This window comes from Haematobia irritans, chromosome 1 (genome assembly GCF_050003625.1).
Source record: "Haematobia irritans isolate KBUSLIRL chromosome 1, ASM5000362v1, whole genome shotgun sequence".
Taxonomy (NCBI): Eukaryota; Metazoa; Arthropoda; class Insecta; order Diptera; family Muscidae; genus Haematobia; species Haematobia irritans.
The window spans coordinates 134,690,899-134,703,716 of record NC_134397.1 but is presented as its reverse complement, the minus strand read 5'-3'; the positions used below and the strand labels follow the sequence as shown (position 1 = coordinate 134,703,716).

Sequence of the window (12,818 nt, the reverse complement as noted above, 5' to 3'; positions counted from 1 at the left end):
TGATAGCCGGCTTATGCCGAAATAAATTCGTACAAACATATCTCTTTTCCTTTGCCACCGTCAAATCATCGATTTGAGTGCAGTTGGCACTTTTGGGTTTAGTTAACAGCCTGAATTTATTCTGATAATTGGTTGATAACATAGTTTTGCTGCAAGTAGAGAATGCTGATGAGGAATGTGGTAATTCCGAGACGTGCGTCCATCCAACCATCTTGCAGTCTATAGGGCTTTGCCAAAATAAATTTGACAAACATTCTTTTCCTCTGTTGGTTAAGCTACACTTGTAGTTTAGTCAATGCATGGTTTTAAACTGAAATCGAAAACAACAACAACGATTAAAGGAAAAAAACAACAATAACAAAACGAAAAAATTTTATTTCTATAGAAAATCTTGTCAAAATTTGATTTCTATAGAAAATTGTATCAAAATTTTATTTCTATAGAAAATTTTGTCAAAAATGTATTTCTATAAAAATTTTATTTCTATAGAAAATCTTGTCAAAACATTAGTTCTATAAAACATTTTTTCAAAATTTTATTTCAATAGAAAATTTTGTCAAAATTTTATTTCTATAGAAAATTTTGTCAAAATTTTGTTTCTATAGAAAAGTGTATCAAAATTTTATTTCTATAGAAAATTTTGTCAAAAATCTATTTCTATAAAAATTTTATTTCTATAGAAAATCTTGTCAAAACATTAGTTCTATAAAACATTTTTTCAAACTATTATTTCTATAGAAAATTTTATTTCAATAGAAAATTTTGTCAAAATTTTATTTCTATAGAAAATTTTGTCAAAATTTAGTTTCTGTAGCAAATTTCGCCAAGTATTTGTTTCTATAGAAAATTTTGTCAAAATTTTATTTCTATAGCAAATTTTGCCAAATATTTGTTTCTATAGAAAATTGTATCAAAATTTTGTTTCTATAGAAAATTTTGTCAAAAATGTATTTCTATAAAAATTTTATTTCTATAGAAAATCTTGTCAAAACATTAGTTCTATAAAACATTTTTTCAAAATTTTATTTCTATAGAAAATTTTGTCAAAATTTTATTTCTATAGAAAATTTTGTCAAAATTTAGTTTCTGTAGCAAATTTTGCCAAGTATTTGTTTCTATAGAAAATTTTATCAAAATTTTAATTCTATAGAAAATGTTGTCAAAAATGTATTTCTTTGCCATAAACTGTCAATTCCTACCTCGTTGGCTGTAATTGGACTTGTTGGTTTCATTTCAGTTTTTAACTTCCCTATGTTTGCCTATATCTATGATTTTTTTTTTTTTCATAGAAATAACAATAAATCAGATTACATTGATACCTTCAACTGACCATTTTTTCATCATCGTAGATTCGTTGTCGTCATAGTCTCCTACAAAGGAATTTGAGTAGTTTTTTTATTATTTTGTTTTTTTTTTTTACTTAATGTTTTTTTGTTTAATTCATACAATATTTGCCTGTTGGTCCATTGATTACTCCAGTTTATTTTGTTTTTGGTTTTTTTTATAACCGGTTTTCAAGAGTCAAAACATGATGTGGTTCAAAAAATCCCCTCCAAAAAAAACTCAAGCAATGCTTTAATTTAATTTGAAATATTTTGAAGATTATAATTATGAAACAAATAAACGTCTTATTGCCAATTATCTTTTATATCGATGACAGAACTTGTGTCACATGATTTTCGGCTATTTGTTGAAGATAAGAAATTTTGTAAATATCTCCAATGGGTTTAATGACACTTTAAGGATGTGTATAAGACATATTTAATTATTATTCATTTTTTTTAATAAATAAAAATTTTTAAATGGCATATGATAGATAATAACAAAACCATATTTGGAAACACTAAGACACACTAACCCAAACATTGCTCCTTCGGAATCAACACCAAAATCATTAGTGTAAAGAAAAAAATCTTTGGAACCGGACAAGTTTTTTTGTCAATGCGTCTATGTTTTCCTTTTTTTTCTGAAATAACTGTTACTTTTCAATATTTTTGTAATACATTTTCCATCTTCTGTTTAATCATTTAAATAATTCTAGGTCAGTTAGGTTAGACAGGTATAGACATTCAACTTTTAAATTGAGTAGTTAGAGCATGTCTGCTCTTCTATTTGTCCGTCCGTCCTTCAGACCGTTTCTCCCTTAGTCTATTGGAAGAATTATATGGGAATGCTAGTTTGACGTGAGTTTCTATATATGTTTTTCACTTGGTCATCATTACATTTCAAAATTCCTTCAAAATTCATAATTTTTAGTTGTATGTATAGTTCCATACGTTGTTTGTGTTTTCTTTCATCTTGTCTCGAGTAGTTTGGAAATTATTGTAAAACCAAATGTTGCAACATAATGCTAGCCTGCATATCATTTACAATTCTTTAGAGGCAATATGTTATAACAATGGTGGCGGAGCGAATACTCTAACCTAGCCTGGCAGCTAGATAGCTAACAAAACATCACCGGCTGTTTCATCAATGGTTTCACTCTTCATTTTTCTTATCTTTCATAGACATGTGGTCTCTGCTGACCAGGCTCCATTCTTTGACCTGCTACGGATAATTGGGTGTGTTTTGTTTATTTTGTAGTATTTACTCTTATTTTTTTATTCGCACAAAGTCATCTTCAGTTTTTTTAAGGAAATTATTATCACTTTTTGATAGGGGAAATATATAGCAAACGAGTTAATAAAAAAATTTTATTTTGTGATCAATTTTTAATTACAAATTTAGTCCATCACACTTACAATCAATTCTCACTTCTTTAGAAGAAATAAATAAGACTACTATTCAAATGTGTAAATATGAATATTAGCCAAATTATTGAGCCAAAAATAATCTACCACAATTTGGAGAAAATTTTACCAAACAAAAAATATTACTTTTCAAAATATATTTCTATAGAAAATTTTGTCAAATTTCATTTCTATAACACTTTTATCAAAATTTAATTTCTAAAGAAAATTTTCTCAAATATTTTTTATAGAAAATTTTGTCAAAATTTTATTTCTATAGAAAATGTTGTCAAAATTTTATTTCTATAGAAAATTTTGTCAAAATTTTATTTCAATCAAAAATTTTGTCAAAATTTTATTTCAATCAAAAATTTTGTCAAAATGTTATTTCAATTGAAAATTTTGTCAAAATTTTATTTCTATAGGATATTTGGCCAAAATTTCATGTTTATAGCAAATTTTGTCAAAATTTCATTTCTATAGGAAATTTTATCAAAATTTAATTTTTGTAGAAAATGTTGTCAAAATTTTATTTCTATAGAAAAGTTTGTCGAAATTTTATTTCTATAGAAAATTTTGTCCAAAGTTGATTTTTATTGAAAATTTTATCAAAATTTTATTTCTATAGAAACTTTTGTCCAAAGCTGATTTTTATAGAAAATTTTGTCAAAATTTTATTTCTGTAGAAAATTTTGTCACAATTTTATTTCTATAGAAAATTTTGTCCAAAGTTGATTTTTATAGAAAATTTTGTCAAAATTTTATTTCTGTAGAAAATTTTGTCACAACTTTATTTCTATAGAAAATCTTGTCAAAATTTTACTTCTATAGAAAATTTTGTCAAAATGTTATTTCTATAGAAAACGTTGTCAAAATTTTATTTCTATAGAAAATGTTGTCGAAATTTTATTTCTATAAAACTTTTTACCAGAATTTTATTTCTATAGAAAATTTTGTCAAAATTTTATTTCTATAGAAAATCTTCTCAAAATTTTATTTCTATTGAAAATTTTGTCCAAAGTTGATGTTTATAGAAAATGTTGTCAAAATTTTATTTCTGTAGAAAATTTTGTCAAAATTTTATTTCTATAGAAAAGTTTGTCGAAAGTTGATTTTTATAGAAAATTTTGTCAAAATTTTATTTCTGTAGAAAATTTTGTCACAATTTTATTTCTATAGAAAATCTTGTCAAAATTTTATTTCTATAGAAAAGTTTGTCGAAATTTTATTTCTATAGAAAATTTTGTCCAAAGTTGATTTTTATAGAAAATGTTGTCAAAATTTTATTTCTGTAGAAAATTTTGTCAAAATTTTATTTCTATAGAAAATTTAGTCGAAATTTTATTTCTATAGAAAATTTTGTCGAAATTTTATTTCTATACAAAAGTTTGTCAAAATTTTATTTCTATAGAAAAGTTTGTCGAAATTTTATTTCTATAGAAAATTTTGTCCAAAGTTGATTTTTATAGAAAATTTTGTCAAAATTTTATTTCTGTAGAAAATTTTGTCACAACTTTATTTCTATAGAAAATCTTGTCAAAATTTTACTTCTATTTTATTTCAATAGAAAATGTTGTCAAAATTTTATTTCTATAGAAAATGTTGTCGAAATTTTATTTGTATAATAAATTTTGACAACATTTTGTTTCTATAGAAAAGTTTGTCAAAATTTTATTTCTATAGAAAATTTTGTCAAAATTTTATTTCTATAGAAAATTTTGTTAAAATTTTATTTCTATAGAAAATTATGTCAAAATTTTATTTCTATAGAAAATGTTGTCGAAATTTTATTTCTATAATAAATTTTGACAACATTTTATTTCTATAGAAAAGTTTGTCAAAATTTTATTTCTATAGAAAATTTTGTCAAAATTTTATTTCTATAGAAAATTTTGTCCAAAGTTGATTTTTATTGAAAATTTTGTCAAAATTTTATTTCTATAGAAACTTTTGTCCAAAGCTGATTTTTATAGAAAATTTTGTCAAAATTTTATTTCTGTAGAAAATTTTGTCACAATTTTATTTCTATAGAAAATTTTGTCCAAAGTTGATTTTTATAGAAAATTTTGTCAAAATTTTATTTCTGTAGAAAATTTTGTCAAAATTTTATTTCTATAGAAAATTTAGTCGAAATTTTATTTCTATAGAAAATTTTGTCCAAAGTTGATTTTTATAGAAAATTTTGTCAAAATTTTATTTCTGTAGAAAATTTTGTCACAACTTTATTTCTATAGAAAATCTTGTCACAATTTTACTTCTATTTTATTTCAATAGAAAATGTTGTCAAAATTTTATTTCTATAGAAAATGTTGTCGAAATTTTATTTCTATAATAAATTTTGACAACATTTTATTTCTATAGAAAAGTTTGTCAAAATTTTATTTCTATAGAAAATTTTGTCAAAATTTTATTTCTATAGAAAATTTTGTCAAAATTTTATTTCTATATAAAATTTTGTCAAAATTTTATTTCTATAGAAAATGTTGTCGAAATTTTATTTCTATAATAAATTTTGACAACATTTTATTTCTATAGAAAAGTTTGTCAAAATTTTATTTCTATAGAAAATTTTGTCAAAATTTTATTTCTATAGAAAATTTTGTCAAAATTTTATTTCTATAGAAAATTTTGTCAAAATTTTATTTCTATAGAAAATTTTGTCAAAATTTTATTTCTATAGAAAATTTTGTCAAAATTTTATTTCTATAGAAAATTTTGTCAAAATTTTATTTCTATAGAAAATTTTGTCAAAATTTTATTTCTATAGAAAATTTTGTCAAAATTTTATTTCTATAGAAAAGTTTGTCAACATTTTATTTCTATATAGAATTTTGTTAAAATTTTATTTCCGTAGAAAATTTTGTCAAAATTTTATTTCTATAGAAAAATTGGTCGAAATTTCATTTCTATAGGAAATTTGGTCAAAATTTCATGTTTTATAGCAAATTTTGTCAAAATTTCATTTCTATACGAAATTTTATCAAAATTTAATTTCTATAGAAAATTTTGTCAAAATTTTATTTCTATAGAAAATTTTGCCAAAATTGTATTTCTATAGAAAATTTTTTCAAAATTTCATGTCTATACAAAATTTGGTCAAAATTTCATTTCTATAGGATATTTGGTCAAAATTTCATTTCTATAGGAAATTTTATCAAAATTTAATTTCTGTAGAAAATTTTGTAAAAATTTTATTTCTATTTGTCAAAATTTTATTTCTATAGAAAAGTTTGTCAACATTTTATTTCTAAAGCAAATTTTGCCAATTTTTTATTTCTATAGAAAATTTTATCAAAATTTTTCTTTCTATAGAAAATGTTGCAAAATTTTAGTTCTATAGCAAATGTTGCAAAATTTTATTTCTATAGAAAATGTTGTCAAAACTGTATTTCTATAGGAAATTTTGTCAAAATGTTATTTCTATAGAAAATGTTGTCAAAATTTTATATCTATAGAAAATTTTGTCAAAACTTTATTTCTATAGAAAATTTTGTCAAAGATTGTATTTCTATAAGAAATTTTATCAAAATTTAATTTCTATAAGAAATTTTGTCAAAATTTTATTTCTATAGAAAACTTTGTCAAAATTTTATTTCTATAGAAAAGTTTGTCAAAATTTTATTTCTATAGAAAAGTTTGTCGAAATTTTATTTCTATAGGAAATTTGGTCAAAATTTAATTGTTTCTAGCAAATTTGGCAAAATTTCATTTCTCTAAGAAATTTTATCAAAATTTAATTTCTATAGAAAATTTTGTCAAAATTTTATTTCTATAGAAAATTTTGCCAAAATTGTATTTCTATAGAAAATTTTTTCAAAATTTCATGTCTGTACAAAATTTGTTCAAAATTTCATTTCTATAGGATATTTGGTCAAAATTTCATATTTATAGCAAATTTTGTCAAAAATTCATTTCTATAGGAAATTTTGTCAAAAATTCATTTCTATAGGAAATTTTATCAAAATTTCATTTCTATAGGAAATTTTATCAAAATTTAATTTCTATAGAAAATTTTGTAAAAATTTTATTTCTATCAAAAGTTTGTCAAAATTTTATTTCTATAGAAAAGTTTGTCAAAATTTTATTTCTATAGAAAATTTTGCCAATTTTTTATTTCTCTAGAAAATTTTGTCAAAATTTTATTTCTATAGAAAATTTTGTCAAAATTTTATTTCTATAGCAAATTTTGTCAAAATTTCATTTCTATAGGAAATTTGGTCAAAATTTAATTTCTATAGGAAATTTGGTCAAAATTTAATTTCTATAGGAACTTTGATCAAAATTTAATTTTTATAGCAAATTTTATTAAATTTTCATTTCTATCGAAAATTTTGTTAAAAGTTCATTTCTATATTTGGATTTTCTATTATGAGCAAACGAAGTTTTTCATATAAAAAATTCGAATTTTCATTTTATTTGCCCCTTTATGGGGGTACTAACAAACTAAACTCCTAGTCACGCAAGTGCAATTAATTCGGAATCCACTAATTTGGTAATATCAATAATATTCGTCACATCTAAAAAAGATCAAAAATCTATCCTATCGATACATATCCCAATTCAAGTTGACTCATAAGAAAAACTCCAAATTGACAAAATTATATATATAAAAAAAAATGAAAAACCTAAACTCACAATAATTTCCTTCCTCTATTAACTAAAAGTATACACTGGTTCTTTTTAGGGCAACTTTGTTAGAGTCTCTGCATTTAGCATACAATGTTGCCAGTTGGCCTCCATTTGATTATTTCTACTTGTTTTTGTTTTTTATTATTTCTACCTTTAAGGTAGTCGGCAAGCAGCCATTATCCATTTCCTTTCTTTAAGATAGTAACCAAGCCGCCACCATTGTATAGTGGCGAGGCTAGCTGGTTGGTTGCTTGCTTGGTTTGGTCGTTAGCCATTGAGTAAAATTTCATAATTGTAGATTTTCAAAAACCCAGATTTAGCGGAAGTCATAACGTAACATTATGATCAGTGACTGTGATGGACGCCGCCATCATTTCCATCAGGAGAAATCCCATATAGCATGGACTTATAATTGAGTTGTTGGTTCGGGTAAATTAAAACAACGAAAAAGTGCATCGTTTCCAATAACACAGTCCAATTTAAAGAAGGAAAAATGTTAACCCAATGGAATGGATATATACAGAGAAAACATTTTTTGTATCAAATAAAGACAAACTATAAAAAATATAAATAATAAAAATTGAAAATAATAATTTAATTTGTTTACCACACTTTTAACTTTTATTTTTCTCAGTGTATAGCAATTTAATGCCTATTTTGGATTCGTTTTTTTTTTTTTTTTTTGTCGAGATTATCATTGCTTCTCCAACAGCCAACCATTCGTTCACTATGGTTATTAAAAAAGATGGGGAAAATTAAATTTAAACTAATTTATTTAATTTCCATTAATTAAAAATGTATATACACACAGCCCTCTTATGTATTACACTATTTTTTTTGGTAGGGGCTAAAGCTAAAGTGGCTTTTGCATGCTTCAAGTTATGGCTCTCTGCAAATGAGGCTAGGTTGATTTGCTGCTGGCAGCAGCTAGCCGGCATCATCAATGATTCAACAAAAAACGCTCAACAAATCCAAACTTAAGAGAACTGTTTGGTTTTTCTATGCTACGTAGCAAGCATTTTTTTTTCAAAAAGTCTTTTAATTATAAATAGGTTAATTGTAGTACTTTAATGAGTTCAATGAAATCGAAAATATTGTTTGATCGTTCATTTAATTGATAGTAAAGTCTGACGCCCAATATAAGCCATCAATGCATTAAGATGGCCAATTTAGAAAAAATCTTATAATAGCTTAAAGTGATAAGACAGTGAAACGTCAAAAATAAATTATACCCAAATAAAAGAAAATCACTTGCAATAATTTAAGAAAAAACAACAACAAAAATGTGTACGAAATTTTTATAGGAGATTTTCTCAAAATTTAATTTCTATAAGAAATTCTGCCAAAAGTTCATATCTATAAGAAATTTTGAGAAAACTTTACATAGAAATGAAATTTTGAGAAAATTTCCTATAGAAATGAAATTTTTAGAAAATGAAATTTATAGAAATGAAATTTTGAGAAAATTTCCTATAGAAATGAAATTTTTAGAAAATTTTCTTTAGAAATGAAAATATAATAAAATTTGCTACAGAAATGAAATTTTGAGAAAATTTCCCTGAGAAAACAAATGAAAAAAAAAATTCCTATAGAAATGAAATTTTATTAAAATTTGCTGTAGCAATGATATTTTTAGAAAATTTTACATGGAAATGAAATTTTGGCAAAATTTACTATAGAAATGAAGTTTTGGGAAAATTTCCAAGAGAAAACAAATTAAAAAAAAAACCCTACAGAAATAAAGTTTTGAGAAAATTTTCTATAGAAATGAAGTTTTGAGAAATTTTCCTTTAAAAACGAAATTTTTAAAATATTTCCTATAGAAGTCAAATTTTGACCAAAATTCTTAAAGAAATAAAATTTTGAGAAAATTTCCTATAGAAATGAAATTTTGAGAAAATTTTCTATAGAAATGAAAATTTTATAAAATTTGCTATAGAAATGAAATTTTGACAAAATTTCCAGAGAAAACAACTTAAAACAAAACCTATAGAAATGAAATGTCGACCAAATTTCCTACAGAAATTTTGAGAAAATTTTCTATAGAAATTAAATTTTGAGAAAATTTTCTATAGAAATGAAATTTTGACAAAATTTCCCAGAGCAAACAAATTAGAAAAAAATACTATATGAAATTTTAAAAAATCTAACTGATCCACACGTATTGAGCTAGGTTTATAACCAGGTTTTGTGGCCAACATTCCCTTGAAGTTATCTACATAATCTTGCCATTCGGTTTGTGGTGTATGCTCTAAATTGGTTAAAAGTGGTTTATCAACAAGTGGTCCTGCATTGTCCAAAAGATATTTCAAAACTTCACACATAGCTAACACCTCTTTGCCGTTGTCTGGTAAATCACGTACAAATCGTGGTAGAAAATGAAAAGCTGGACAGCTCTCTGTAACAGTCTCATCCATTTTGGGTAACAATGAAAAATCTACTAATTCTAAAAGTTCATGGAACATGTACTTAACTGGGTGGAGAGACAAATTTATAATTCATATTTTGATTATTTTCAATATTAGACTTACAAAACAAATCCAATTCTTTTATGGTAAAATTCTCGGGCATCTTTTCTTCCACATACATTATGGTATATTCTATATTAAAACGTATTACTTTACATGTTGGTAAATCGCCCAACGGAAAGTGGGATAACAAAGAAAATCCTTCGAAAAGAAATTCATGCTCATCATGCTTGATAATCGTAGGTGTTTTCGTTAAGAAATTTGTGGGAGGGGAAATTGTTATGCGATAATGGTATAATTTATTTGCATTATTAGAATTGGGATCACACTTGGTATAGCATTTCTCTCCAGGATAAATTCCGTGTCTTATTCCAACACGTCGTGATTTTTGTGAGCATCTACAAAGGGGACCATCGTTCATTTCACCGGCTTCATTATGCCACAAATCGGCATGTATACGATAGGGATGTTGAACTTTGCGTGATAGTTCTTCCATGCAATTATCCTGTTCCAATTTAAAATCCTCGTTGTCCGAGGAGTCAGAATCCGAAGAGGAACAGCCCTCAGATTTATGTTTGCAAACACGTCTCCTTGTTGCCAGTCTAGGTGCTGGCTTATATGGAGGCAATTTCTCTCTAATACGATCAGATCGTTTCAATAGCTCTTCTTCGAATAATTCACATAAGATTAAAAGACGAGCGCTTCCCTCAACTTCATGAACAGTATTGGTACGACGATAATACGGATCAGCTGGCGAAGATCGTATCCATACCTCTCTGCTGTTCTCTTCTAGTTCACTAAGTTCCTCCATTTTTCTTTGAATCTCTTCAGGAGTTTCACAATAATTTGATCTCCACATCCTTAGCAATCGATCTCGTTCCGTCTCCGGCTTTTGGGGACGATCTTCTCGCAAACGAGAACGTTTTTCTTTAACAACCACTGGTGGAACTGATTGATTCGAGTGATTTTGGGAATCATAACGACTTCCAGTGGAATAAGATGATGTCGTTCGCGAATAATAATCCCCACGATTCCTGGGTACAGATGAAGAATAACGGTGTGAAACATTGTAGCTACGTGGTGGAGGAACTACCACCGGTGGTGGAGGATATTGGTAGTAATGACTACTAGGGTAAGATCTGTATTTATATGATGTATGAGGATAATCACTGCGTCCATCGTATCCTGGAGGTGGTTCTGAATAGTCGTGAGAGTGTGTAATTCGACTACCTTTAGCTGCAGCATCTGAATGCTCGTATGTATGCGAGATTCGGCTTCCTTTAGTTGAGGCATCGTCAATTTGTGTACGCTTAGTATACTCCTCATTGTCACGATTTATTCCACCACTTTGTGATAATTTATTAGTTGCCACAGGCGGCAAAGGATCCGGTGGTGGCATTATGGATCAAAAAACTTATGAGAATACACTTTTCACTTATCCACAGTAAATGCTATTGCCTTTAATAAATTTGACTGCAACTAAACCCCAATGAGATGAAATAACAGCTGATCGCATAAAGGGGGTTCACACCATGCAGTGGATGCAACAAAGCAACCCAATAAACACAGGATAAGCGTTTTTCAAATGCAACAACTTTTCAGTTTGAGGGTAAATATAATTTTCAACATAAATTCAACTTGACTTGAAATAGCTCATCTTCAATACATCTTCAAATTGTTTGCGAATTACTTCCAATTTGCCAAAATGTTGACGAAATCTTTGAAAAGGTGTTGAAGATAATATGAGAAAACTTTGACAAAACACTACCGTAAAATGCAACGAAAAAACCATGTGGTTTTCAATACTTATTTGTGCAACGAAGTTTGTGGTCAATTGCAAGAAATAAAAAAAATGGAAAATTTTAGACAAATAAGCAAATAGTTTATAAAACTAGGTAAGTGAAAATAAAAAAATGAAATAAAACTTTAAGGAAGTCGCTAAATGTATATATCTTTGCAGAAAACTAAAATTATGGATTCTACGTTCTTGAAAACATTAAAAAGCTGACCGATGAAAAAATGGTGGACAATTAACTGGAACTGGAAAAGAGATATGTTTGTTTCGAATTTATTTCGGCAAAAGCCGGCTATCAATGTAAAACCTTTTTTTGGAGGGTTCAAGTGTGGTTTTTGTTGGGTTTAATAAACTGCCTGAATTTATTCTGATAATTGGTTGATAGTTTTGCTCATTGGCGGAGCTAGAAATTTTCTCTGGGGGGGGCTATGCCCCCCCAGACATCCTTCAAAATTTTGTCGAAATTTCCGAAGCGATAAATTACCCCTATTGATAAAACTATACATGATTGATACTATCATTTTTTTTGATTGAATACATTTCAATTAAAAACAAGTAAGTAAAATCTAAAGTCGGGCGGAGCCGACTATATTATACCCTTCACCACTATGTAGACAAACATTTGTGTTACCATCTCAACTACTTAAAATTTGCTGGGAGCTATATAAAGGTTTGCATTTCCAGATACAAATACTTTTAATGGAAACAATTTTTTGTACTTCTACAAAAACTCTAGAATTAAAATTTAAATCGGCTAACGCCCTGGGATGATACACAATGTTAGTAAAAAATATGGGAAATATGAAGCGAGAGAAATTTTAATGCAATTGTACAAAAGAGATTTTTAATTTTTCAGGCGATGCATATGTATTCGAGATATAGGACAATTAGAGTAATATTTACAATTTTTGCTACTCAGCAGTGGCGATTTTACAAGGATATTGGTTAGATCTCGCCAAGATATGTGTAGGGCGACTTGGAGCCTTATTTAAAACTCATCCGTTCTGTGGAAATTTTGGCATTGCAGTGTGTAGGATATGGGGAAATCATCACAGAATTTTGTGTAAACTGTGAGAATTTTGGCCATATTTGTATTCTCTGTGGAAACTATCCAGTCAATTGGAGGAAAATCCCATTGAAAATGGGTCTAAAATATGAAACAGTCGACCATATTTCCCCAACTCTGGTGTACGTATA

At 26.4% G+C, this 12,818-nt stretch overlaps 2 protein-coding genes across 9 annotated transcripts in view; one reads left to right on the top strand and one right to left on the bottom strand.

Annotated features, from left to right (window-relative positions):
* cnc (NFE2 like bZIP transcription factor cap-n-collar) overlaps window positions 1–12,818 on the top strand; it is a 297,514-nt gene that overhangs the window by 190,994 nt on the left and 93,702 nt on the right. The gene's annotated exons all lie outside the window — the stretch shown is intronic.
* On the bottom strand, window positions 1,646–11,305 carry LOC142219863 (ribonuclease 3-like). The gene is made up of 3 exons (XM_075288636.1): window positions 9,890–11,305; window positions 9,510–9,831; window positions 1,646–1,736 (listed from the first exon to the last, which is right to left on the bottom strand). The coding sequence occupies exons 1-3, from the start codon at window positions 11,223–11,225 to the stop codon at window positions 1,646–1,648; spliced, it is 1,749 nt and encodes a 582-aa protein (XP_075144751.1). The 5' UTR covers window positions 11,226–11,305.